The sequence below is a fragment of the Thamnophis sirtalis genome, unplaced genomic scaffold (genome assembly GCF_051295495.1).
Source record: "Thamnophis sirtalis isolate CommonGarterSnake01/CBP01778 unplaced genomic scaffold, rThaSir2_p1.2 scaffold_4, whole genome shotgun sequence".
Classification (NCBI taxonomy): Eukaryota; Metazoa; Chordata; class Lepidosauria; order Squamata; family Natricidae; genus Thamnophis; species Thamnophis sirtalis.
The window spans coordinates 113480332-113507779 of NW_028261384.1; the positions used below are offsets into that span (position 1 = coordinate 113480332).

The 27448-nt window shown below is 35.8% G+C and overlaps 1 protein-coding gene across 1 annotated transcript; it reads right to left on the bottom strand.

Moving 5' to 3' along the window:
* Positions 1-16361: 16361 nt before the first annotated feature.
* Positions 16362-26720, bottom strand: LOC106548761 (vomeronasal type-2 receptor 26-like). The gene is made up of 6 exons (XM_087714630.1): positions 26433-26720; positions 24936-25802; positions 21252-21479; positions 19729-19855; positions 17568-18438; positions 16362-16938 (listed from the first exon to the last, which is right to left on the bottom strand). Exons 1-6 carry the CDS (start codon positions 26718-26720, stop codon positions 16902-16904), a joined length of 2418 nt encoding a protein of 805 aa, XP_087570756.1. The 3' UTR covers positions 16362-16901.
* Positions 26721-27448: the final 728 nt, after the last annotated feature.

A 27448-nucleotide genomic window follows, 5' to 3' on the forward strand; every position in this document is an offset into this window, starting at 1 on the left:
GAAAAATATGAAACTCAGCAATCCAACACCGGAAGCTAAAATAGAGAAAATCTCTACAGCAACCATGTATTTTCCTTTAGTGCTCAGGTAAGTTGGAACAAATGACAACCACACACTGCAGAACACTAGCATGCTGAATGTAATAGATTTGGCTTCGTTGAAACTGTCAGGTAAATTCCTGGCAAAGAAAGCCACAATAAAGCTGGCAATGGCTAAAAAGCCCATGTACCCAATCACACTGTAAAACATGACAGGTGATGCCTCATTACATTGGAGGGTAATTTCACTCATTCCTGAGTGCATATCAGCATCCAGGAACGGGGGACTGGTTGACAGCCACACAGTACAAATGCCTACTTGAATAAGAGAGCAAAAAATAACAATGGAATTGGCTAATCCTTTCCCCATCGCCTTAGATCTCTTTGTCCCTGGTGGGGTACCCCTGAATGCCAGAACCACAGTAATGGTTTTGGCCAATACTGAAGAGACAGCCACTGAAAAGACAATGCCAAAAAATGATTGCTGCAGAAAACATGTCTCCTTCCGAGGCTGCCCAATAAAAAGCAAAGTACAGAGGAAGCAGAGAAGAAGGGAGGCAAGAAGAATATAAGTGAGATCCCTGTTATTAGCTTTGACGATGGGAGTATTGTGATGCATTCTAAATGTTTTTAACAAGGCAATAGTTATTAGTGAAAGGAAAAGAGCTCCAGTGGTTGAACCCATTCCCATAGGTTCGTTATAGGATAAAAAGGTTACAATTTTTGGAATGCAGACATTCTGATGCTTGTTTGAGTAAAGACCTTTCTTGCACTCAATGCAGTCAGGCATATCTGTAAAACAGAAGCTTAGTCTTAGATACACACATATATTATATTGAGATAGTTCATATAAGTGTTAATGAGGAAGAACAGTGTTTTTCTATAATAGACACTTTTCTCTTGGGAGATGGAACTTGTTTTCTTTATGCACATCCCACTGAAAGGCATTCAGTTCAATATTGGGTCTACTAACTTATCTTGCTCTTTTTTATCCCCCCTCCCATAGAAAGTGCTGTAGGATGGAGTAACCTGCATGTTCATTAATAGAAAGCATTATATCCTGTTATCAGATTTTTTCCACTTAGGTACGTATTTTTTTTTTCCAGTGAAAAAAGGTGCTAAGGTCCTGAAGAGCACTGAGACCAGAAATGATATTCAGCTTATTCTTTCTGGTTTGGGTGAACCGGTAGCAGAAGCAGCTGGAGGATCTGCCCACCCACCCAACATAAAGCACAAGCACTGAGCATGCGCAGAAGGCAGTGTGTGCAGAGATATGGCACATATGAGCGAAGCGAGCACACACTCATGCATGCTCACTAACACTCACATTTGCAAAATGGTAGGGAAAGTAAATGAATCTCACCACTTACTGAGACCATCTATTTCTCCTTTTACTGCCCAGAAATTTCAGAAAAAAACTGTATACTGTTGAAAAAGAATTAAGGAATAAAGGTTACCTATTTAGGATGCTAAACTAACTTACCTACTGGGGACACTGCCTATATGCATAGCCACCTACCTCTTTTATTATGTATTAATATATTTTATTAGAGAGCAATTAAAATGTTTGTCTCTATAATATTTTATTTCTATAATATTTGTTCTTCTAGTGTCTAACTTTTTTCTGTTTAGGCTAAGAAAATGACTGCAACTTAAAACCAATGTGAAATAATTCAAACAACAAACTCTGTTTTTCCCTCTAGGTAATAACACAATTAAAACAGTAAATTAAATTTAGTGGGACAAGTAGATAGGCACAATTTTTTTTAAGTTCATAAGATAAAGGTCCAATATCTAAACAATAGAAGAAGAAATTAGAGAAAAATATATAACTCTAGTGTAATCTTTGTAATAGCTCATGTTCTTTGAGAAAGCACTTTATCTCTTACCTTCCCACTCAGAAATCTTGCTTTCTGGACAGGGAATGCAATCATAGCAGCAAAATGGTTCCCCTTCTTTCTTTTGTTTGCTATAACCAGGTTGGCACTTTTCATTACAAGCAGAGATAGGTTGCACCTTCATCAGTGAGAGTAGACAACATAAACCAACATAAACATTCACACGCTTAATTATAGAATATTTAAGTTCAGAGGAGAATGTGGCAAACAATGGCATTTCACAGGTTATTGTCTTCATAATCCTTCAGGCTAAAATATTCTTATACAAAATTATCCTCTTCTGACTTTGGAACAGTTATTCTAAGCTCACTGGAAGGATACCAAATTTGAAATTGGTTATTTCTATATTTTCTATGAGGAAATTTACTCATTGCTAAAAGACTTAATCTTAAACATTGGTTCAAATTCATAGTGCCAATTATTCCATGGATTGCATTTAGGTACAGCTGCTTGCAGATATAGATTATGTATTAATTATTAAAATTAAATGCAATCTACTTTAAAAAGTCTAATACTATTAATATTCTGTTTACAATGTTAGGAAATGATAATATTTAGAGTCCTCATCAGAATTAAGCATTAAATGTAGTATTTGCATATTGTTGATTTAATTTTAAGGTAAGTAAGCATAGGGGTAGAAAAACAAACGAAATGTACAAAAGAAATGTACAGTATAGAAAGTTGAGAAAGAAAGGCAATAATGCCTTAGTACTGAGTTATGTCATAAAAAAGGGAAGCTTGAAAAAATCATATTTTCCCCAAAATATATCAATAACCAAAATTTAAATATGAACAAAAATAATTCATCCAATATTAGAAGAAGAGCAGTAAAAAGAGACTATCACAAGTAAGATAAAGTTATATTTAATATTCATATAAATGCATGCCCAGTTGAATTGTGTAAATGTGCATGTTAGAGGAGGAGCATAATGTTTGTATGCTTGAAGACATTCAGATGAAATTTATGTTTATTCATACATTAAAATCAGTAGCTAAACCCAAAATTTTACTAAGGTTGAAGAAAGAAGAAACAGAGTAAAACAAAGTATTTGACAAATCCACCATGAACAAGAAATATATTCTGAGTCATATTTTTAGACAATTGTGTCCTACCTGGTTAAACCAGCCATGCCAAACAATGGGATTTTTGTTCATCATCAATTTGTGATCTCTTGTTACTTGTGAGTTGATCATGCCAACTTTTACTCCAATTAAAGACTCATTTGGAAACAAAACCCAGTTTATAACATCAAATGTTGTTAGAAGTACACCATTCTGGTCAAAGGAAATCTTTTCCCCTACAGTATTATTAAAAGACACTTGCTTCAGAAAATAGAGCAGCTGAGGATAAAAGGAAAATAAATGCTTAAGAAAATGTTCCAACACATAAAACTAAACAAAGATGTGAACAATTATGTTATTCCCCCAAACTAGGAAAGATATCTGATAATTTCTTTGAAGCACAGTTCTTTATTGTAGCAAACCTATACTACTCTACTATATTCTTGAAAACTGTTAGGGAGGGGCTCTCTTCACCATTTCTCCCTCACACAAAATATCTGGACTAACCTGATTCTTATTCCTTTTAAATGCACTCCCCACACACTGGAAATCCAGTACTCTCACAGTACTGAGTTCTGTAACTTCTAAAACAATCTAACTATGTTTTAAAAATCAGGTTGTCTTAATGACCAATGATGAACATTTATCCTGCATGGCAATAATAATTTAAATCCAAGCTCCTATCTTCACACACACACACACAAACACATACACACATTTGGCAATATATTATTCACAGTGTTGAGAAATCCAGTAAATTGATATAAGTAAATGGAGATAATGTGAACATTGTGACAGAGAACTTTATGAAATTAGCCTTCATTCAAGAAGATTTATTCCAACTGAAACCTAAATAGTTTGTGTAAGAGCCAGTCTGGTGTAATGGCTAAGATAACAGGCTAAAAATCAGAGCATGAGTTCTGATTCTGCCTTAGGCGCGAAGCCAACTAGGTGAACATTGGCCAGCCCCTCAACCTTTTTTTGGGGGGGGGCACAGTGCTGTACCATATTTAAACATAAAGCCAAGAAAAGTGCAGGAACTAGTTGCCAGGAATCACCTACATGTACATAAATATCATGAATGTCTTTGTAATATGAATGTGTTTCTTGAACACCAGTTAATCTTTGTGGTATTAAATGTAACATTAATTAATTGAGTAGGTAAAGTTATAGCTATTATAACTCACTTTGTAGTAACTATAACTGTAACTATACTAAACTGAGCTCAACTATAGTATATCTAGAATTAAGCTCTATTTAAATTAGTTGTAAGTAAACCTTTTTAGTATTAGGTTGGAAATGAAAAGAAGAGAAGCCTTCCCAAATTCTACATTAAACATTAAAGAGGAAAAGGATATCTTGCAAAATATAAATAATAGTTAACATAGGATTCTTAAGAACGTCGTTAAAGGATGTAGTGTGATCCCTACAAAAGTGTTTCAACAGCAAAATATTTCCAGTATCTTTTTACATACTACTGATAATTATAATAAAAATGGATCAAAATATTGTACACACAGTATTATAGGCATGATTAGCTGACATATGAATTCTTACAACAAGTTGGCCCATCAGGGTTTATATAAACAATCACTACTATATGTTTATTGCAGTAGTGGTCCCAATCAGTGAAAATGATGCATTAGTAGACTTTTTAGATTTACATTACCTTCCATGACTGCTGAGTCAGAGATGTCCATCTCTCCCTTTTCAGCATTCTGTTGTGCTTGAATCTGGATGAGTACATGGCATGGAAAGCATGAGCCACAGCAAAGGCAGCATTATAGATACTATAGCTTTGCCCAGTAATGGTTTTTTCCAAAAGGTTTTCAGAAATGTTCTCCAAGCTCTCTAGTCCAGTGCAGAGATCACTATTTGTATGGTTCAGAATCCAGTTGGGGAAGGTGCAACCAAAAGCAGAAGACCAAAAGTCTTTTATTAAAAAATCTTCTTTTACATTGGAAGGCTTTCTCTCCAGAATGAATTGCAGAAATCCTGGCAGCCCATTGGAATGGACAACCAATGATAAAGCCCCAGAGTAGATAAGTTTAGCAGATATCTGACCCTGTTTATTACTATAGGACTTGGCTTCTAGCTGAGCAGACAAAATCCACACTTTACCTTTTGTTGTGTTTGTTTTCTCACTATCTCTTCCTTGGACTAGCAACCAGTCCAAAAACACTGGAGTTTGAACTTTACCAAAGAGGAGAAATACATTGGCTGTGCTGGTCATGAATTTATTCCATAGTTTAAATGTCCATTTTTTAAAATCACCGTATTCAATTATCATGCCTACATTATGGACTGTATCTATAAAAGCAAAACAAATCCCATGAGCAGCAAATTCTGGAATCATAACTTGAAGTACCCATTCAGAATTAATTCCAGTTGCAATGAAAAATCCTACCCATGTCCACCTGAAATAAAGAAGTAATTCAAGAATCTCTCTGTACTGATAGACTTCATTTGGGACCATTTGGTAAAAATAAGGTGATTGGGTGTGATCCATCATCACTGGAGCAGAGCCATAGGAGAGCTAAACAGAATGATATTTTAAGAAATAATGAAATAGAATAGAACAAGATTATTCTGTGCATGTGTGTGTGTGTGTGTATTAGAGGTGTCAAAGTCAAGGCCCAAGAGTTGGATCTGGCCTGCAGGGTACTTAGATCTGACCGACGGGGCCATCCTGGAAACACCAATGGACTGGCCCACGGTGCATCTGCCAGCAAAAATGTTCACTGGCAGAGGTTTGCAGGAATCCATCGCAGCTGAAAACAGAGCTTGAGAGCCTGTTTTTGCTGGCAGAGCACTTGGGCCATACAGGTGCCCCCAACACAAGTAACATCAAGCTGGTCACTCTCATCCTGGCCATGCCCCCATGGCCCCCATAAAGTGAAACACAATCCTGATGTGGCCTTCAATGAAATTGAGTTTGACACCTCTGTTGGTGTGTGTGTGTGTGTGTGTGTGTGTGTGTGTGTGTGTGTGTATTTTCAAAGGAATTGAAAACATATAGTCGCTGTGTGTATATATCAGAGGTGGGTTCCTACCAGTTCGCACCTATTCGGTAGAACCGGTTCATCAAATCTGCCGAACCAGTTAGAAGAGGTTCCACCAGTGGACCTGGAAAGCAGGCCACACCTACAGAAGAGGTTCCAAAATTTTTTGAAACCCACCACTGTTCCTTGGATATGATTATTCTACACTATCATGCTCATATTTATAAAACTCAGCGCCTCTGTGAAAGGTAAGGATGACTACTGCGTTTGTGGTGCAATCAGAACATTGTGTGTATTGAAGTTGTTTTAACGCAAACCAAAGATGCCTTTTAAAAAACAGGTTTACATCGTATTCTTATGCATGCTAGTGCTGTGTGTGAGGTAATTTAAGGTGGTTCTGACAAGTGTCTTCAGCATCTTCATATCCGGTCACATGGGCGGCAAGCCACTCCCATAAAGGAGGCCACACCCACAGAGTAGGTTCAAAAAAAATTTGAAACCCACCACTGGTATACACACACACACACACACACACACACACACACACACACAGAGTACAGTACAACACAGGTTCAATTCCCAGTAAGGGTATGGCTAACTGATGAAAGCTAAATAGCTTGAAATAGATCTATACTAGTCTCCCTTTATTTATTTATCAGCACAAATATATATATTCCAAAGAATTCAAGGGAAATATCTATACTGTTGCCTCTCCTATGTTCCACAAAGAGAACACTGTAGTAAAATTATATGGAAAGGCAATGACTAGCTCAATCTCACATAGAGAGCTTCTATGGCTGAGAATAGACTAAAGCAGAACATTTGAGCAATGGATGGTCTCTCTGCTTATTTCATTACATAAAATATCACAATGTGTCTCTTTCTATATGATAAACAAGAAACCTAATCTTTTTCTAGAACTCATACTTCATCAATACATTAAAAATAAATTATTTACTATAATTTATAGTTTAGAGTTCTTTTGGATAAAAAAACATTTCCACATTTTTTGACTATCATTTAACATTACTTAGTAAAAAGAGCTTTTAAAGAAAACAAATTTTATTCTGATAAATTATTCACAATTTTTAATATACATAAACATGTATAGAAATACATACATATGTACCATGCATATAACTATGAATACTCTTTTGGAAAAGAGACTTTATGTTTGGTGATATTATACTCAGTCATTTCAAAATATTAAAGAATTTCATAAAGGACATTTCTGCCAGCATATCTAACATGATATCAGTTAACCTGATATCAACTGGGAGACAAACTTAGCAACAAATGGGAGATCAAATAAATGCTGAACCAACAACTTGTATCAGCCAAAAGATAGAAGAAGCAACTAGAGGAAGAGCTATACTGTACCTAATTTGTACTAATAGAAAAGAAGAGAGAGTTGAAGTTGCCAGAACTTTGGGAAAGAATGACCAGAACATATTGGAATTCAATATAATGCAATTCCAAGCAATAGAACATAACCCAGTCAGTGTCTTAAACTTTTAAAAAAACTGAATTAACAAACTCAGAGAGTGCCTAAGAAAAATTCCATGGTGAAAATCCTAAAGGGGAAATAATACATGGGAAACTCTGAAAAATAGGATCATAAATAAGGTGAGCAGATTTTCAGATTGGTAAAGAGGAACACCTTTGACCAGGGGGGGGGGGGCTTGATTAAAAAATTTATACGGAGCAACAAAAATTTTCATACAATGCAAAAATAGTATTGTATTTTTTTTTATTTCATCATAACTACAATTTACAAATATAAATTGTAACTGTTGGCAAACATCAAAATTTTGAACACATGACCATGAGAATGCTGCAATGGTCGCTAAGTGTGAAAATGGTCGCTAAGTGTGAAAAATGGTCATCAGTCACTTTTTTCAATGCCATTGTAACTTTGGTCACTAAGCCCATTATACCACCTTTCTTGCCACAGTTCTTAAGTGAATAACTGCAGCTGATAAGTTCGTAACATAAGTGAATCTTGTTTCCCCATTTGACTTTGTCAAAAGGTCACAAAAAGCAATTACATGACCCCAGGACACTGAAACTATCATAAATACGAATCTGTTGCCAAACATCAAAATTTTGATCGCGTGACCATGAGGATGCTGCAACAGTTGCTAAGACTGTGGAAGAAGAAAAACACAGCTTGAATGATTACATCCAGAGAAGCAAAGAACCAATGATTAAAGAAGTAAATAAAGGAGGCCTTTTAAAGACAACTAAGTCAAAAGCTGAATATAACAAAGAAGTAATTGAGAAGCGAGCTGAAAATTGGAAAAACAAAGCTATGCATAGCCAATACTTAAAAAATATTGAAGGCAAAGCTGACCAAAAGCTAACTTGGAACTGGTTAAGATCAGGAGCACTGAAAAAAGAAACAGAAGGCTTTATTTTGACAGCTCAAGAACAAGCCTTAGCCACAAACTACATGAAGGCAAAAATTCAACATGTTACCCCCAACAGCAAATGTCGCTCTTGTGGGATTTTCGCATACAAACGGACAAAATACTGGCGCATAATACATCAGACATCACACTAGTTGGGAAAATTAGGTTACAATCATAGACATTGCAATACCAGGTGATAGCAGGGTCGATGAGAAGGAATGTGAAAAAAATTGCAAAATATCAGGAATTAAAAATCGAAATTCAATGACTATGGCACAAACCAGCAGTGGTAATTCCAGTGGTAATCGGCACACTGGGTGCTATTCCAAAAGCACTGGAATTACATTTAAAACAGTTAAAAAATTTGCATCAGTCAAATGCAAAAAGCCGCACTGCTTGGACCTGCACGCATATTACGAAAATATGTTACAACGTCCTAGGACCCTGGGTGGGGCCCGACTAGTAACCAGTGCCAAATCCAGCGAAACAACTGGCTGCTGTGATACAATTGTATAATAATAATGAACTAAGTTAGATACAATTGAAGTTTTGATTATTAGGGGGAAAATGTTATAATACAGGATATAGCCAAATAAAAGAGGGATAAGAATAACAAGGTATATATAGATATGGGTATAATATAAGGAAACTGGATGTAAACTTTAAACAGTGATTTGGAAAGGAGGATTAGAAAACTTTGTTATTAAATATTATGGATGTTTAGCTAGAATAGGACATAAGGATTTAGTGTTAGTGGAGGATTTTAAAAATAGTAATTGAAAGGCCAGTATGTGGTTATGTATTAAATTTTGGTATATTTTATGATGGACGCTTAAACAATTATATTTAAGGGAAAATGGAAATATAATGATGGTGATTTGTATAAATATTTGAGTTAAAATACTTAAGTTAATATGTATTATGTTTGTTGACTGTGGAAAAGATGCACGAAAGTCTTTTTGTAACCAACTGATACACTTTCTATAACATGTAAAGAAGAATGCTGTATTTATTTTAAGTTTAAAAATTTAAAAAATTATTAAAAAAAGAATTAAGACAGGCATGCCTCAAATTCAGGTAAGAACCTGGAAGATGATAATCATGCATTGTCTTAAAATGCATTTTTTTCTAGAGGGACTGTCCCCACTAGTGTTGACTGACAACTTCCCCTCCCCCTGAAAGCAGGCAATTGTTCACAAGCTGGGCTCTTATGGGCTCTCACTGGTATTCTTAATATATCTAGGGTTTGATCAAGCAAAGCAAGTAGTAATCAATAGAATGAAGGACATGGATTTCCAAGAAGAACTAAATAGGTTGCTTATCCGCAGTAGGGACAGAATCAAACAGGGTGTGTTGGAATTAGCAAGATATCTAAATGACCTGATCTTCCCAAAACAAAGAATAGCTTTCTTCAGAGCCAGATTTAACATTCTTCCTTCAGCACTCCTCCAGGGCAGATATAAGAGAACACCTATAGCAGAACGGGTTTGCATATGTGGTAAAGGAGAAGTTGAAGATATCTCACATATTCTAATACACTGTGAGCTATATACAAGTTTGTAAGTTTGCACATATTCTCCCCTTATTAGACAGATTGCCAGGGAGGGCAGACAATTTTTATGTAGGTTTTCTCCTCCAGGACATAAACCAGCTACCACGTATGTGGTTGCAAAATTCTGTATTCCTGCAATGTCCACAAGGAAAAAAATGGTTACAGAAGTATAGTTGTCATCTTGTGCCAATTATTTGGACATATCTCTAACAATTTCTGGACCATTGTATTTACTCCCATAGTTATCGGCTTTTCACCCAGATAAACCAGGGAGTGACCTGAACAATTTGAGAACATGTATGTTATTATCCACTTTTAACATCAATACTTTTAAATTATATTTTAATGTCAGTACTTTTTAACATATTGTAAAAAGTAATGTGTATTGTTGTTATTTGGCTGTAATAAAGATTTATACTATACTACAACAAGTAGTCTTTAATGATACTACATCTACATGGGGGAAAGTAAGTGATGGGGTGCCACAAGGTCTTAGCCTCAATACTCTTCAATATCTTCATAAATGATTTAGATGAGGGAAGAGAAGGGGTTCTCATCAAATTTGCAGATGACACTAAATTGGCAGGAATAGCCAACACCCCAGAAGACAAGCTCAGGATCTGAAAAGATCTTAACAGATTTCAACAATGAGCCCTATCAATTAAATGAAATTTAATGTGAAGAAAAGCATTACATTTAGGCAGGATAAATCAAAGATACAAGTACAGATTAAGTGAAACTTGGCTCAAAAATATTAACCTAGGAGTCCTAGTGGACAATCACTTAAACATGAATTAGCAATATGCAACAGCAGCCAAAAAAGCTAATACAATCCTTGGTTGTATAAACAAAGGTATAGAATCACATGAAGTATTTGTACTGATTTATTAATACTGATTAGTATTGATTTATAAAGCCTTTGTAAGGCCACAACTAGAATATCGCATCCAGTTTTGATCACCACATTACAAAAAAGGTGTTGAGACTTTGGAAAAAGTGCAAAGAAAAGTAACTAAGAGGGTTAAATGCCTGGATACTAAAATACAAAAAATTATTGCAGGATTTGGCTTTGACTATTCTAGAAAAAAGGACTGGGGTGGACATGATAGCATTATTTTAGTATCTGAGAAGTTGTCACAAAGAGGAGAGGGTACACTTATTTCCCAAAGCACCAGAGGCAAGACAAGAAACAATGGATGGAAACTACTCAAGAAGAGAAGCAACTTGGAACTAAGGAGAAACTTCCTAACAGTCAGGACAATTAACTATTGGAACAGCTTGGCGTCAGAAGTGCTTCATCGCTGGAGACTTTTAAGAAGAGAGAGGAAAATAACTTGCCTGAAATTATATAGGATCTCCTGCTTGAGCAGGGAGTTGGACTAGAAGACCTCTAAAGTCTCTTCCACCAAGGTGGCGCAGTGGTTAAATGCAGCACTGCAGGCTACTGCTAGATCAGCAGGTCAGCGGTTCAAATCTCACCGGCTCAGGGTTGACTCAGCCTTCCATCCTTCCGAGGTGGGTAAAATGAGGACCCAGATTGTTGGGGGCAATATGCTGACTCTCTGTAAACCGCTTAGAGAGGCCTGAAAGGCCTATGAAGCAGTATATAAGTCTACTGCTATTGCTATTACCTCTATTCTGAGTGACATAATGCATCTGCTGTGGCATCCTTTCCTGAACAAAACATGGCAAAAATTCATCCTTCTCAGATAGTGTGAAGGTTTTGATAGGTATTTGGCACTTTTGACAGTTATTTGACACTTTGACAGCTATTACTTAAATTTTGTGCAAGGAAAGATTTTTAATGATAAAACTCTCTTGGCTGACAGATTAGCTATGCTGCCACACCAATAAAATTAATATGGTTACTGGAAAGAACTCAATCTCTGTGTAGACAGGACACCAATAATTGATGAGAAGACATGATAATTGGATTACTACTAAATGCTTATAATCCATATAACTTACCTGAGGAATCTTATAGATGCTAAAAATATTTGGTATTTGATAGGAAGATTCAATGTCAAGTCCTTCAATAATTGCAAGAAGATTGTCTTTACGATCACAATGGTAATTGGGAAGAAATTGCTCTTTTGGAGAAATAAGTTGCATTGCAGAACCAAAGGCCCACCTGGTATTGATATGGCTATCATAGATATGGAATCCGAAGGTCAAGTTGGGTAAGATTTGGGGATCTTCATTGATTTCCCTTATGGCAAAGACCAAGGCCAAGATATGCTGGTAGTTCTGAGTCATAACCCTACAGTGGGATTTTCATTATGTGTCAGACTAATTTATTGGAAAAAATAAGCCACAGTTTAAGAGGCATACTTGGTACAAAAACTTGACCAATTACCCCAAAAGACAATCTATAGATTAGAGAAAGGCAGAGGTACATCCTTTTATATAGTGTCAAACAAAATTAAATAAAATCTATGTGTAATTTCTGGAGTTGATTTACAATATAGTTTACCTCTACATTTTATGTCTGTATATATTTTGTGTACAGACATTATCAGATTTAAAATCATTATATAGTTCTGATTCCTCTAGAGGAACAATTTTAGAATTAATTTTTTTGGAAGAAATATGGTGATCTGCCATGAAGCAAGAATTAAAAGAAACAATATAAATGAATAAGAATGTATTTCCTATTAGAAAGTTAAACATTGTAATTGCAATTTTTAACAAAGAAAAACTTGAATTAAGAAATGCTAGAAACACTATAAATGAATAAAAATAAGAAAAACTTGAATTAAGAAATTTTTAGTCTAAATGGATGAAAATGTATTTGCTAGGAGAGTTAAATATATAATTATTGCTTTTTATGTACTTATTTGGCTAAATATAGACATCTTAATTAAGTTGATATATTTTGGTTTCATTAAAATTATTTTAAATACTAGTATTTCATTAATATTTCCTTAGAGAAATGAAGGAGCAAAAATTCATTTCCAGTCTGCCCTTTATTTCTCAGAAACAATCTACTTCATTCCTTCATTTCATTAATCACACCATAAATTTGGTCCGCTACATATAATCTATACAGAATTACACGGAGGTCAAGCTCAATTCCTTACAGATATTTTTGAAAGTACATTGGAGGTGGTACTACATCAAAAAGATTTGGTCTGGAGACAAAGAGAGTGTGACAAACAAGGCCACCAAAGAGTAGATCCCCTGGCTGAAGGTACTTGTGAAAAATGTGATGGTGATCTACAATTCGGCACTTTACATGTCTCTGGCCTGTCATATGGGGCAGCAACAGAAAGAGGAATGCTGCTACTATCAACATATTAAGTACAAGCTGACCCTCTGAACTAAAGCACCAATGCATTTACAGCTCCATCTGTCATAACAATATCTAGATATCCATGAAAAGTGAAATATAATGACTAAATCCCAAAGAGTATATGCTTGGAACAATATGGCTAAAATTTGTAAATTTTAGCCCTGACTTTATATACATACAATATGTGCATACAAACACACATTCATATAAACAAAGATACACTTAAACAGGAATACATGACCGTGCTTGCAACAGTTTTTTTCCCCATAAAAACAAGAGGGAAATAGGAAAGCAATATAAATAATTATAGTTGTTTGATAGTTAGCTAGAATTTGTGAATCCTCTATAGCATTGGTAAGAACTAAGTGTGTTATATTTACCCTGAAAACCTATTGTATTCATTCTGTTCTGTAAATAAAAATAAAAATGTTTTTAGAAACACATTATTTCTAATAAAATGCATCACTCCAAAGAATGCTTTTTATTTCCTTCTTGGAACCAAATTAAAATATAAAGACACATAGAAAAATGCAAATTTTCATGTCAGAAGTTACTAAAGTATCTAGATGATGCACATAATGTCTATGGGAAAAGTCTACTTTGGGGAGAACCATTGCTCCATTTTCTTTCATCAGCATTTTCAGATCTCCTCCTCCTGGTGTGCTTTTTGTGGGGAGGGATCTATTATCATGGCCAAAAATCTACCTGGACTGAAATCCTCTGACAATAGGCTGGAAGAGATTCAGGCTGGATAGAGAACTACCATATCCTTCCATGTGATGATTCTATGGACAACTCTAAAATAATTTAAATCTCTATACTTGGAGTTCATCAAAAAGTATATCTCACATTTATTTCTGGCAAGGTTTTATAGATGTGGAGGTGATTCCGTCACCTTATTGACATGATCAAATTATATTATGACCCAGAGGTTAATGATAGCAAACTTTTATTTAAAACAAGTTTTATTTTTTTGAAAAAAATTAACATCACAGAGAGTATATAAAATGGTTTTTAAAAACAGTGATGAGTAATTCATGAATATTAATGTTACCATTTACTTAGTATTCCTTCTATAAGCCAGTCATATTGAAGTAAGAACAATCCTCAGATAATAAGGACCTATGAGATGAAGAACTTTAAAGGTGATCACCAACAGCTTGAATTGCAGTGAGAATCAGACCAGCAACCAATCCAGCTCACAGAACAACAATGTTATATGGGGCACTCTAGGGGCCCCTGCACTCTGCACAAATTGTAGCTTCCAAATTCTCTTCAACGGTAGCCCCACATAGAGCAGTAATTTAATTCCTGTAAATTTTACTGCAATTAAATTCATTTCTTGAAATATACTCCTGGTACATAGCAGGACATCATTAGCCTACTTTCCAAATTTTGAATGAATCTTTGTTTTGTTTGTTTAACATTAAAGTTAATATTTATAAACTCTTAAACATGCACAGTCAGGGAGACAATATATTGAATATTGCCACATAAGAAATCTTATCTACAAATCCTGGCAGTAGGGACAGCAACCATTTTTATAGGTGGAAATAGATGATGTCATCCTCTTGTTATGTGACAGATCATTGAACAAAGACTAATAAGGAAGGAACTTTGCTTTAGTTGGAAACCTTATACCCATTACGGCGAACCACAGGTAGCACACAGAGCCCTCTCTGTGTACACGTGAGCCGTCGTCCCAGCTTAGCTTCATCATGCATATGTGCGGGCCTCCCACTGGCCAACTGATTTTTGGGCCTCTGCCATGCATGCATTGGAGGAGAAGGGCACATGTGGAAGATGCACAGGATGCAGGCGGGAGATGCGCATGGGGTTTGGCGCATCTCCCCACAGCCCATTTCTGTTCCCAGGAGGTTGCAGAAAGGTCTACTTGGCCAAAAAAGGGGCATGGGTGGGTCACATGCACATGTATGGTGGGAAGAGGGAGTACAGAGGGGTCATGAACGCATGTGCAGGGGGATGGGGCACAGGGGAGGTGTCATGCACACATTGTATTATGGGTACGGGTGCATGGACACACTGTCACGTACATGCCTTTCAGCACATAATGACAAAAAGGTTAACCATCACTACCATATATCATTTCGGACTAGCAGCTGTCCAGTCTCTTCTTAAAAACCTACAGTTATAAAGTATCCACAACTTCCAAAGGCAAGCCATTCCACTAGTCAATTGTTCTCACTCTTTAGTTTTAGGTTGCTTAGCATGGAAATGGTTAGTCTCCATCCATTGTTTCTTGTCTTATATTTTGCTGCTTTGGAAAATAGTTTGATCCCCTCATCTATGTAGGAGCCACTCAGATATTGGAACACTGCTATCATGTCCTTCTTTTCATTAGATAAGGAATATCCACTTCCTACAACCATTCTTCAGATATTTTAGCCTCCAGCCTCCTAAGCATTCTTATTGCTATTCCCTGCATTCTTTCTAGAGTCTCAACATCTTTTTAATATTGTGCTCACTAGAAGTGTATGCAGTATTCCATGTGTGATCGTGCTAAGGCTTGGTAAAGCAATATTAGATCTATGGCATCCTGGCATATCTATCAATTCAGCCTCCAAAGTACTTTTTTCCTGCTTGGGCAAGTCATTGTTTTGCTTTTATTTTGCTGTTTATTTTTCCTTCTGGGCTTCACTTTCTTCTAGGACAAGGCCCACATGATGGCCACTTTGATGAGGCACTGTGGCCCCTCACCTTATTTCCCAAGCTTTCCATGAATGCATTCTCCTGCAGCTTACTGTTTTTTTTCCTTTTAGTTCTTATTGAAAAAATATCAATATCATGCAAACATTGGGCAGAATATCACTTCTCAGAATCAGCCAGGAAGATTTGGATGCTTTAGTTAAGGCTACTAGAACATATACATTTAAAAATGTGGAAATTGGTTAACTTGGGAGAAGAAAAATAGTTTCTTCCAAGGTTCAAGGAATTTTGAACTGGGTACATTCTGAATGTGAGCCCAGTGTTATAACCATTATATGATTGAAAAAAAAAGTGTTCTGCAGTTGTATCTTCAGCTTTTTCTTCGGAAACACTTGTGCAAATACAGGAACAGGTTTCAGGTTTTTTTAAATTGTAACTGCGTTTTTGTACTTTATTTCTTTACTTATTTATATGTTGCATATAATTAACAAGACAACAAAAGGAAAGGAACAAAACAAAATGATAATAATGACAGAAATAAATACATTGTCAAAGACAAGAGAAAGTGAAATACCTAAAAATTCCTTTAACCAACAAGTGAAAGAACAAGTGAATATTATTCAAGTACTATTATTTTCTAATTTATTTAAATAAGTATCTTGTTTTTTGAAAGTTTTTTTTAACATAATGTATTTGAATCCCATATTTTATTATGTTTTCCATACAAAGGCTATGTCTATAGATAATCTATTCATAAATAGCAAGAGCAGAGAGGTCTGTAATCTATTAAGTAAGTGTGGCTATGCATTTATGTTTCCAGTATTGAAATATCAGTACATTGGCCATAGTAAGGGAACAGATAATAGATTTATATCATCCAGGCATTAAATTTCATGTATTAGGTACATGAATGTACATTTTAGCTTTTGTCACACAATCACGTTTACATAATCTTTACATATTTACACATTCTCCGAATTTAATTTTTTAAAAGCTGATGGTTTGTACCCACATAAACTTTAGCATTGCATGTATGAATTCAGTTTCACTTTGTATTGTATAATTATATATGTGTGTGCCTATATTGACATAGAAATCTATATATGCCCTGAAAGACCTCAGGAAGGAAAGCAAGTAGTATATTTTGGAACAGAAACTTAGGAAGGTATAACAGATAATGAATTTTCAAATGAGATGACATGGTAAACTGAAGCATAAATCCAATATATTAAAAAGTGCTACCAAATATATGAGTCTAACCAGACCATCTTCTTTAAGAAAAATTCAGCATAATTAGATCTTAGGACAATTATAAGGCTACAGTGAAGATATGCATTGTATCAATGGTGGGAACATTTTCAAGTTCCAAATAGACTAACAAATTAAAAACTGAATTTTTAACTCTTAGAAAAATGTGAGGATGATCTACTCCTGTTCTGCCAAATAATCTTTAAATATGTAGATTACTGGAATTAAATGGAGTGACCATACCTATCTATTTATCTATTTATCTATTTCAATTTCAATCCATGTCCTATGATTTTAATCACGTTTTGTATTTTACCTGGAAGGGATATAACAGATGTATATTATTGAGACAGCTTCCTTCCTTCTTTAGTGGTTCCTCCATTTAAGATGATTTTTGTTGTTCAGTTCAGGCCTCACAACAATGATGTACCATTTGGGGAAAAATATAAAACTCAGCAATCCAGCACTGGAAGCTAAAATAGAGAAAATCTCCACAGCAACCATGTATTTTCCTTTGGTGCTTAGGTAGGTTGGGACAAATGACAACCACACACTACAAAACACTAACATGCTGAAAGTGATGAATTTGGCCTCATTGAAACTGTCAGGTAAATTCCTGGCAAAGAAAGCCACAATGAAGCTGGCAATGGCTAAAAAGCCCATGTACCCAATCACACTGTAAAACATGGCAGGTGATGCCTCATTACATTGGAGGGTAATTTCACCGATTCCTGAGTGCATATTAGCATCCGGGAATGGAGGACTGGTTGACAGCCACACGGTACAAATGGCTACTTGAATAAGAGAACAAGAAATAACAATGGAACAGGCCAGTCCTTTCCCCATCCATCTAGTCCTCTTTGTTCCTGGTTGGGTGGCCATGAATGCCAGAACCACAGTAATGGTTTTGGCCAATACTGAAGAGACAGCCACTGAAAAGACAATGCCAAAAAATGATTGCTGCAGAACACATATCACTTTCTGCGGTTGCCCAATAAAAAGCAAAGTAGAAAGGAAGCAGAGTAGAAGAGAGATGAGAAGAATGTAAGTGAGGTCTCGATTATTGGCTTTGACAATGGGAGTGTCGTGATACAGTACAAATGTTTTTAGCAAGACAGCAGTGATAAGAGCCAGCAAAAGAGCTGCAGTTGCTAAACCAATCCCCATAGGTTCTTTATAAGATAAAAAGGTTACAATTTTGGAGATGCAAACATTCTGATATTTGTTTGGATAAAGGTCGTCTCTGCACTCAGTACAGTCAGGCATATCTGGAAAAGAGAAGTTTAGGCTTAGTTGCACACAAATCTGATACTGAGATAGTTGAGAGTCTACTATTGAGGAAGAGGAATTTTCTGCAAGAAGCACTTTTCCCTTAAAGATAACCCTTTGATAGAGGAGCCCAATATCAGATGCCTTATCTGGATTGCACAGAAAAACATACAAGTCCATCTATTCATTACTCTAGTTCCATGGGTGAGCTGCTGGGGTTCAGAAGGGTTCAGGAAGAACCTCTAGCTAAGATTCTGTGCAATTAAGAGAACCAACTCCTGATCCAACTCCTGGATGGCCCTACCCACCCCACCCTTCCCCTCACAGGAGTCCCCACACATCCTGATTTGAATCCAGGAAAGTTCAGGGCATGCATGCAGAGGCTTGGGCAGGGTAAAAACACACCTACTGGAAGTTTGGGAATACAAAAAATGGGCCCATTTCCAGCTTCCAGAGGCCTATAGTGCCTTGAGAGGCTGTTTTTGCCCTCCTAGAGGTTCAAGGAAAGCCTCTGGAGCCTGGGGAGCAAACTCCCCCTGGGGTGCAGGAGGTTGACTAAGCCACACCCACCTAGAAAGTGGGCAGAGATCCACTTGCTAAAAATTTTGAAGCCCCTATTCTACTTTCTTCCTCCCACTGGCAATACTAAATGAGTATTGCTAATGTACTAAATGGGTACATTAATTCAAATGTTATTGTTGGGAACTTCTTTACCTTGAATATCTGCTGACTAAGAATTAAACCTAATATATCCAAGAACTTTTGGTGTCTTCATTAGCAATTTCCTTTCCAACTACCATATTTTTTCAGAGTATAAGATGCACCTTTTTCCTTCAAAAAAGACTGAAAAACTGGGTGCATCTTATACACTGAATATAGCATTTTTGCCTCCCAAAACCATGCCCCCTTCACCAAGATGGCCATGCAGAGCTTATAGAAGGCTTTCAGAGAGCTCCTGGGGCCTGGGGAGAGCAGAAATGAATGAAAAACAGGCTGTTTTTTGCTCAATTTCCCCCTGCAGCCACCAAGAGTATTCTATAAGGCCCCCAAAGGCTAACGCATTTTTTGGAAAAAATGGATCTATTTTCATAAAATACGGGCCGTTTTTGGGAGGTTTGCAGAGTGCAAAAACCTTTTTTTATTTGCCTCTTCAAAACCTTGGTGTGTCTTATACTCTGAAAAATATGGTAATGGGATTTTCCATGAGGTTACAGGAATTGCCTTGCAGCCTTGTATATTAATTGCATTGGTCACTGACCTGCTTTTGAAAATTTTACGGCCTATCTTACCTCCCCACTGAGAAATCTTGCCTTCTGGACAGGGAATGCAATCATAGCAGCAGAATGACTCTCCTTCCTTCTTTTGTTTTCTGAAACCAGGTTGGCACTTTTCATTACAAATAGAAACTGGTTGCACCTAATTCACCAATGACAAGAGATGACATAAATCAACACCAACATCTACCAGGGTGAGTTTTGAAGCCTTCCAGTCCAGAAGAGAACATGGCATCTTTTACTGGAGAATTTTTTTAAAGTTAAATTACATTGGACTCAAATTATCGAGTTCCACTAATTTCCTATCGAAATGTGTCTTCTCAATCATGGGAATAAAAAGTGTGGTTTTGGCTTTTTCTTTTTCTTTCTGTACTAAAAAAAGAAAGAAAAAGTAACAAAAAGAATTAAGAATGAAAAGTATAAAGAAAAAGTTTTTTTCTTTGCTCTTTCAATATTTTTTCAACGTTACAGTCAATAAATATGGGAATGGTAAAATATGTAATTCTTCTGAAGATTTTCCTTTTAAATTTTCCTTTTAAAAAAAAGCATTCTGATTTATGTACTAAACTTGAGAAATAATCTGGAGATAGAGATGTTTTTATTGATCTGAAACTGTTCTGGATCTAAATTGCTAAAAGTAAGAACAAAATATATTATTATAATCCACCACTGATATATAGGGTGGATTCTGGATCCTGTTCCAACTGATATATAGGGCGTGCACATGCATCTTAACACATCTGTGAGCCTCCATGTTTCTCCAGATGCTCAGCGGAGCATCACACAGGTGCTGTATGTGCCATGCGCATGCATGGAAGGACTGAAAACTTAAAAGACCGGTAAGGAGCTCGGGCGGGCGGGTGGGAACAGTATCTGGTGCTCTGGTATGCCTCTACCAGGATGTACTTCCTGCAACCCACCACTGATTTTATACACACACACATAGAGACACATATATACATACACATACACATACATACATACATACATACATACATACATACATACATATATTCAGGATCCAATATACTGCAACCCACCACTGATTTTATACACACACACACAGAGACACATATATACATACACATACACATACACATACACATACATACATACATACATACATACATACATACATACATACATACATACATACATATATTCAGGATCCAATATACTAAACCATTACACTAAAATTGACTCTAAAACAATGACTTATATTTTGGGGCCAACTTTAAAAACATAGATGAAGTATTCAGGAATTACACCAACTAAACTTGATATTTTTTTAAAAAAAGAAATTGAGTATAGAAAAAAGAAGAAAAGAAGGTTAATATATCCTGAATGAGATATATAAGAAGAGTCACATTTTAGAAGAGACAAAAAAGGGAGATGGGGTTCATTCATCATTTGTATATACACTATATACTCACAAACTGTTTGCACACAAACAACTATTTGGGTCATTTTTATGGCATTCCCATTCTTATTATTTATACTGCTTGGTAACTTCCCAACAGTTTGCATGTATATCCTACCTGGTTAAACCAATGGTGCCACAGAATGGAATTTTCATTAATGATAACTTTTTGATCATCTGGAATTTGAGAATTGATTATTCCAACTTTTACTCTAGTAAAAGAGTAGTTTAAAAGTAAAACCCAATTAATGACATCAAGTGCTGTTAGAAACACACCATTCTGGTCAAAGGAAACTTTATCCCCTACGCTATTGTTGAAAGATACTTGTTTCAGAAAATGAAATATCTAGAGGGAAGGGAAACAAATGTTTCAGAAATTTTTCTGTTAAGAAGGAATTGAATATTTGTGAAATATAGCCTCAAAACAAAAGGCTGTATTTTTTACAAAACAAATGTATTTTTTTTCTTAAAAAACACTTCAGATGTAAGATCCACTTCCAAACTTCTGGTGGCATTCTGTAACTTCTAAAATAAGTCACTTTAAAAAATAATAATCATCATTTTGTGTCAATTAGCAGAAATAAGCATTAGCTTTAGCTAGCATGGTCAGTTATGAGAGTTGATAGAGCCAGTGCAAAGACACCTGGCTAGGTGTCACTCATATTGTTGAAAAATCAATTAAGTTATTCCCAAAATTAGTATTACAGAATTGATGCTTGATAATATTATACTGGGGAATTTTAAAAATATAGATTTCATTCAAGATTGATTCTTAGTCAGAGAGAGGAGAGCTGACATAGCGACGGCACAACTTGCAATCTTGATACTCTGAGATTGCAGTTGAATTTCTGCCACTGGATGGTCCATTTGGACTTAAACTGTCCTGCAGAAAAGGTGATTGAGAAGGGCACCTCCTGCTGATCTTAGAGACACTGCAAAGTCCCTGAAAGATCCAGAATAGACCTTTTTTTTCCAGTGACAGAAATGCAGCTAATGAAGCTGTTGAAGTTGGGACAACTCCAGAACGGGAAGAAAGCAGAAAGAGAAAGTGTGTCATATTGGTGAGGAAATTTTATTATTAGACACTACCCAAGAAAAAAAATTAAGTTAAGATTGAAGACAGAAGACCGTAGACGATGAGATTGATCTGCATTCAACTTAGTGTGTTATCCAGTTTCTATTTTTTTTCATGGATGGAACTTTTGCAGGGGCTCCCTATTTTTTTAACTGAATGGATTAATTCTTTCTTCTTCTTTTTTCACTTATGCTTATCCCTATGGATTAAAATTCTCCTTTTTTATAATGCTTGATTTGATGATTTGATTGATTGGATTGCTTTTGATCTCCATTTAAAAGTTTTTTCTTTCTTTCTTAAGCTTGGAATATAAAGAAGATAATAAGAAGGATTATAAAGGGGGTTGTAACAACAGGAGGAAAAGCAGTTACACTGCCACTTAGAGGCTGGAGACTGGATACATTGTTTTTTCTTCTTTCTCTTTGATCACCTGATATTCAAGGTTCTTTCCAATTGTTTACTGACAGTGATAGTAGGAAGAGCACAAATTATTTATACAGGTGCCTTTTGGAAGTTCTATCACTAGCTATTGGAGGGAAGACAATATTTTGACTTGAAAGATAATAAATGAACCTGTTTGAAGTTTATTAAAATATCCTTGAATCCTATAGTGGCAGTGTCTGCAAAATTGAAAGAATGGCTCAGCAGGAAAAAGAAACTAACATTGCAAATGATTATGTTTGGAATTCAAAATTTATTAGTTGTGACAGAAGAATTGAAATGAGATTGGAGAATATGGAATACAAAATAGAAAAATCTGCTGGAGAAACTGAGGATGTTTACCAAATGAAGAAAGTGGAGGAGAGAGTTCAAAAGATGGAAGAAAAAAATGAGCAAAGAAATAAGAAAACTGTGGATATTGACAACAAAGTGAGTGTGGTTGATAATGGCAAGAGTGGAATTTGGAAAGGGGAGATAGATGGATTGGAACTCTACCCCAGACTTCAAAACACAGAAGAAGAAAAGAGAGAAAAATTGTTGGAGATAAGTAGAGAAATCTTGACAGAATCACTAGCGATGACCAAAGATAAGCTGATGGAAAGAACAATGCAATAATACAATAGCAGAATTGGAAGGGACCTTGGAGGTCTTCTAGGCCATTCCCCCTGGTTTTCAAGCTTTTATGAGATACGAAAGGAATAACATGTTGTCAATAGAAGTTTATGCAAGATTTATTAAGAAAGTAACTAGAACATTAATGCTACAAATGACAAGAGATATAAGACAAGAGATACTATTACAGAAAAGATACAGGTTGATGCAATGAAAATGTATAATAAAAAATTAAGCTAAATTTAGTTTACTAGTAGTGTATATAAAATGAAGTGACAATAGCTATACTTAAATAATGGTTAATAATGATAACAATATATATAGATATATTAGTTTGATAATATGAAATTTTATATAAACAACACATGGAGATTATGAGGGGAGGTTTAAAAGTTTTATCTAGTATATGTTATAAAGATGTATTGTGATGGATGATTTTAGGATGATTGAATGGAGTGTTATCATATAATCTATTCTAGATTTTGAATATTATATATAAAAGGATGTAAAAACAATTGTTAAATTAAGGTTGAGATATAATAATTGTGATATACATGAATATAGGTGAATTTAAAATATGCGATTTGATATGAAAAGCAGGTGGTGACTATGGAAGAGATGCATGGAAATACTGTAACCAACTGACACACTTTCTATAATTTGTAATGGAAGATGGTTTTTTTATGTTTGTTTGTCTTCGTTCAAAAGCAAATAAAAATTGTTTTAAAAAAGATTGATTCTTAGTGAAATATAAATATAAATGAACAAATCTGACTCTATTATAGAATATTATTATTAAGAACAGTGAATAATTGAGAAATTTATTAATCAATTTACCGTATTTTCACCCATATAACCCGCGGGTTATATGCGTTTTTTACATGCACAGCGCCCCCTGCGGGTTATATGCGTGGGCGGGGTATACGGAAAATATTTTACACGATCGGAGGCTTGCGCAGGCTTCTTTCTCCGTTTCTTCCCCCACCCCGATCTCAGCTGTTTCCTTCTCCTCCGTTCCTTTCCTCTTCCCCAGCTTGCGCAGGCTTCTTTCTCCGTTTCTTCCCCCACCCCGATCTCAGCTGATTCCTTCTCCTCCGTTCCTTTCCTCTTCCCCAGCTTGCGCAGGCTTCTTTCTCCGTTTCTTCCCCCTCCCATCTCAGCTGTTTCCCTTCTCTCTTACTCGTCGCGGGTTATATGCGTGGGCGGGGTATACGGAAAATATTTTACACGATCCCGAAAACCCGCGGGTTATTCGCGTGGGCGGGTTATTTGCGTGGGCGGGTTATATGGGTGAAAATACGGTAGTAGCTTTTGGGTAAAATTATTTATATTATCCTGTACATAACAGAATTCACATTTGTTTTTTGAGTATTTTTCAGAAGGAATTTGAAAGTATGTATACATTAACTAGATATCTTAATGAAACACAAAAATTAAATTTTTGCAATTTTCTTCTAGACTTTCTCTTTTACAAAACCTTCCATGTTTTAAAATGTTGGAAAGCATAGATAGTAAAACACTCAGAATTATGCTGATCTTGCATTTCTACAAATAAATTCTATCTAAGATTTTGCTTAAAACATTACTAATAGGCTACGGAAGATTTTTTTGTGTGGTGTTAATGGCCCCAGCACTGACAACAAAGAACCTGTGGATCTTTCAAATATACCTTACCTCCCATAACTTGGGAGTCAGAAATGTCCATTCCTCCTTCTCCATCATTCTTTTGAACTTGAATCTGGAGGAATGCATGACATGCAAAGCATGAGCCACCGCAAAGGCAGCATTATAGATGCTGTAGCTATTCCCAGTGATGGATTTTTCAAAGTTTTTTTCAGGAACATTCTCCAGTCTCTCTAGTCCAGAACAGAGACCACTATTTTCATGTTTCACAACCCAGTTGGGGAAGGTGCAGCCAAAACTATAAGACCAAAAGTCCCTTATGAAGTAATCTTCTTTTGCATTGGAAGGCTTCCTATCCTGAATAAATTCCTGAAATCCTGGCAGCTCGTTGGAATGGACAGCCAAGGATAAAGCACCATGGTAGACCCGCTTAGAAATTCTCAGTTCCTTTTTATTGCTGTAGTTTTTAAGCTCTAACTGGACAGTCAAAATCCACACTTTACCCTTTATATTGTTTGTTATATCACTGTCTTGTTCAAGAGAAAGCAACCAGGCCACAACCACGAGAGTGCGAAGATCACCAAACAGGAGAAATACGTTGGCTGTGCTAGTCATGATTCTATTCCATATTTTAAATGCCCATTTTTTTATACTTCCAAATTCCATAACCATGCCTACATTGTAGACTGTATCTATAAAAGCAAAACAAATGCCATGAGTGGCAAATTCTGGAACCATAACTTGAAAAATCCATTCTGAGTTAATTCCAGTTGCCATGAAAAATCCAATCCAGGTCCACCTGAAAATGAGAAGCAATTCAAGAATTTCCCTGCACTGATGGGCTTCATTTGGAACCATTTGGTAAAAGTGAGGAGATTGGGTATGATCCATACTCATTGGAGCAGAGCCATAGGAGATCTAAATAGATTGGTAATTGAAAAAATAACAAAGAAATATTAATGTGTACTGTATATCTTCTTGTTGTTGTTGGTAGTAGTAGTAGTAGTAGTAGTAGTAGTAGTAGTAGTAGTAGTAGCAGCAGCAGCAGCAGCAGCAGCTAGTACTAGTGATCCCAGTACCACTGGGGTCACATTTCAGTAATAAATTAATTGTTGAAAAAAATGTTGCCTGGAACAAAAGTATGGCAATTATTTGTCTTTTCAGGAAAATTGAAACTTTTGATAACAGTGGCCAGCCAAAGTCACTCCAACAGTGAGGTTGGCAGCATATAAATTTAAATATAAATCATGAATAAATGAGATATTGATTGATTGATCAAATTTCTATGGCCATCCATCTTAAACAAACCGGCTTTGTGGAAAAGAAAATAATAAATTTTATATTTATATTAATTAGTTTTAAATGTTATGAAGTGAGACAACTTTACACTAGCAATTTTGAAAGATATTTTAAGCTGACACTTCTTAGATTACTTCGGTTGCCTCACAAATAAATTCTATATGATTAAAAATACCTCTACCTATCTCCACATAAAGGATCAGGAGGGGGGGAGAAAGATAATCTTTAAAATCTGAGCATACGTCCTACCTGAGGAATCTTGTAGATGCTGAAAATGTGTGGTATATAATGAGAGGATTCAATATCAAGCCCTTCAAGCACTGTAAGAAGATTGGCTTTACTGCCACAGTGGTAATTGGGGAGAAAATGCTTCTTTGGAGAAATAAGTTGCATTGCAGAACGAAAGGCCCACCTGGTATTGAAATGACTATCATAGATATGGAATCCAAGGGTAATATTGGGTAGGATATGGGGATCTTCATTGATTTCCTTTATGGCAAAGACCAAGGCCAGGATATGCTGGTAGTTCTGAGTCATAACCCTACCTCATTGTGAGGAGCCAAAGCAAGTAAAAAATAAAACCAGTAAACTAGTAAATAGTTGGATCAGAGTATTTTAAAAATAAAGGAAAACTTGCAGATTAAGGGGGTGATTTATATTTTTTAAAATATACCTGCTTTTTTGCTTTCATATCAATTGATTTTAGAATGCATAAATGACATATCTCTATTCTCTTAGTGGAGCTAATATTGGGCAAATAACACAAAAGGCTGCTAACAGGGAATCCAAGACCTATAGATTAGAGGAAGGCAAGGTCGTATTCATTCTACACAGTTGTCAAGAAATTTGTATGAAACATGAGAACTCTCTGAGCATTGATCATGACTAAAATTAAACTACACACAATTGCTTACAGATAGCTTTCAGAGTACGTTGGAGATGGTGGTTCAACAAAAAAATTTGTACTGGAGACAAAGAAAGTCTGAGACATAAGGCCACCAAGGAGTAGCTCCTCTGGTTGAAGGTACTTGTGAAAAATGAGATGATGATCCACAATTTGACAATTAAAATTTTTCTGCCGTGCCATGTGAGGCAGTAGTAGAAAAAGTAACACTACTACTATCAGCATACTAAGTACAAATTGTCCTATAAACTAACACAATTACCACAGGCATTAAAAACCACTATAAAAGCAATGATTAGATTTGAATGAAAATTGAAATGTGTGTCCTTGAATTGATTTGACTGAAATATTTCAGTAAATT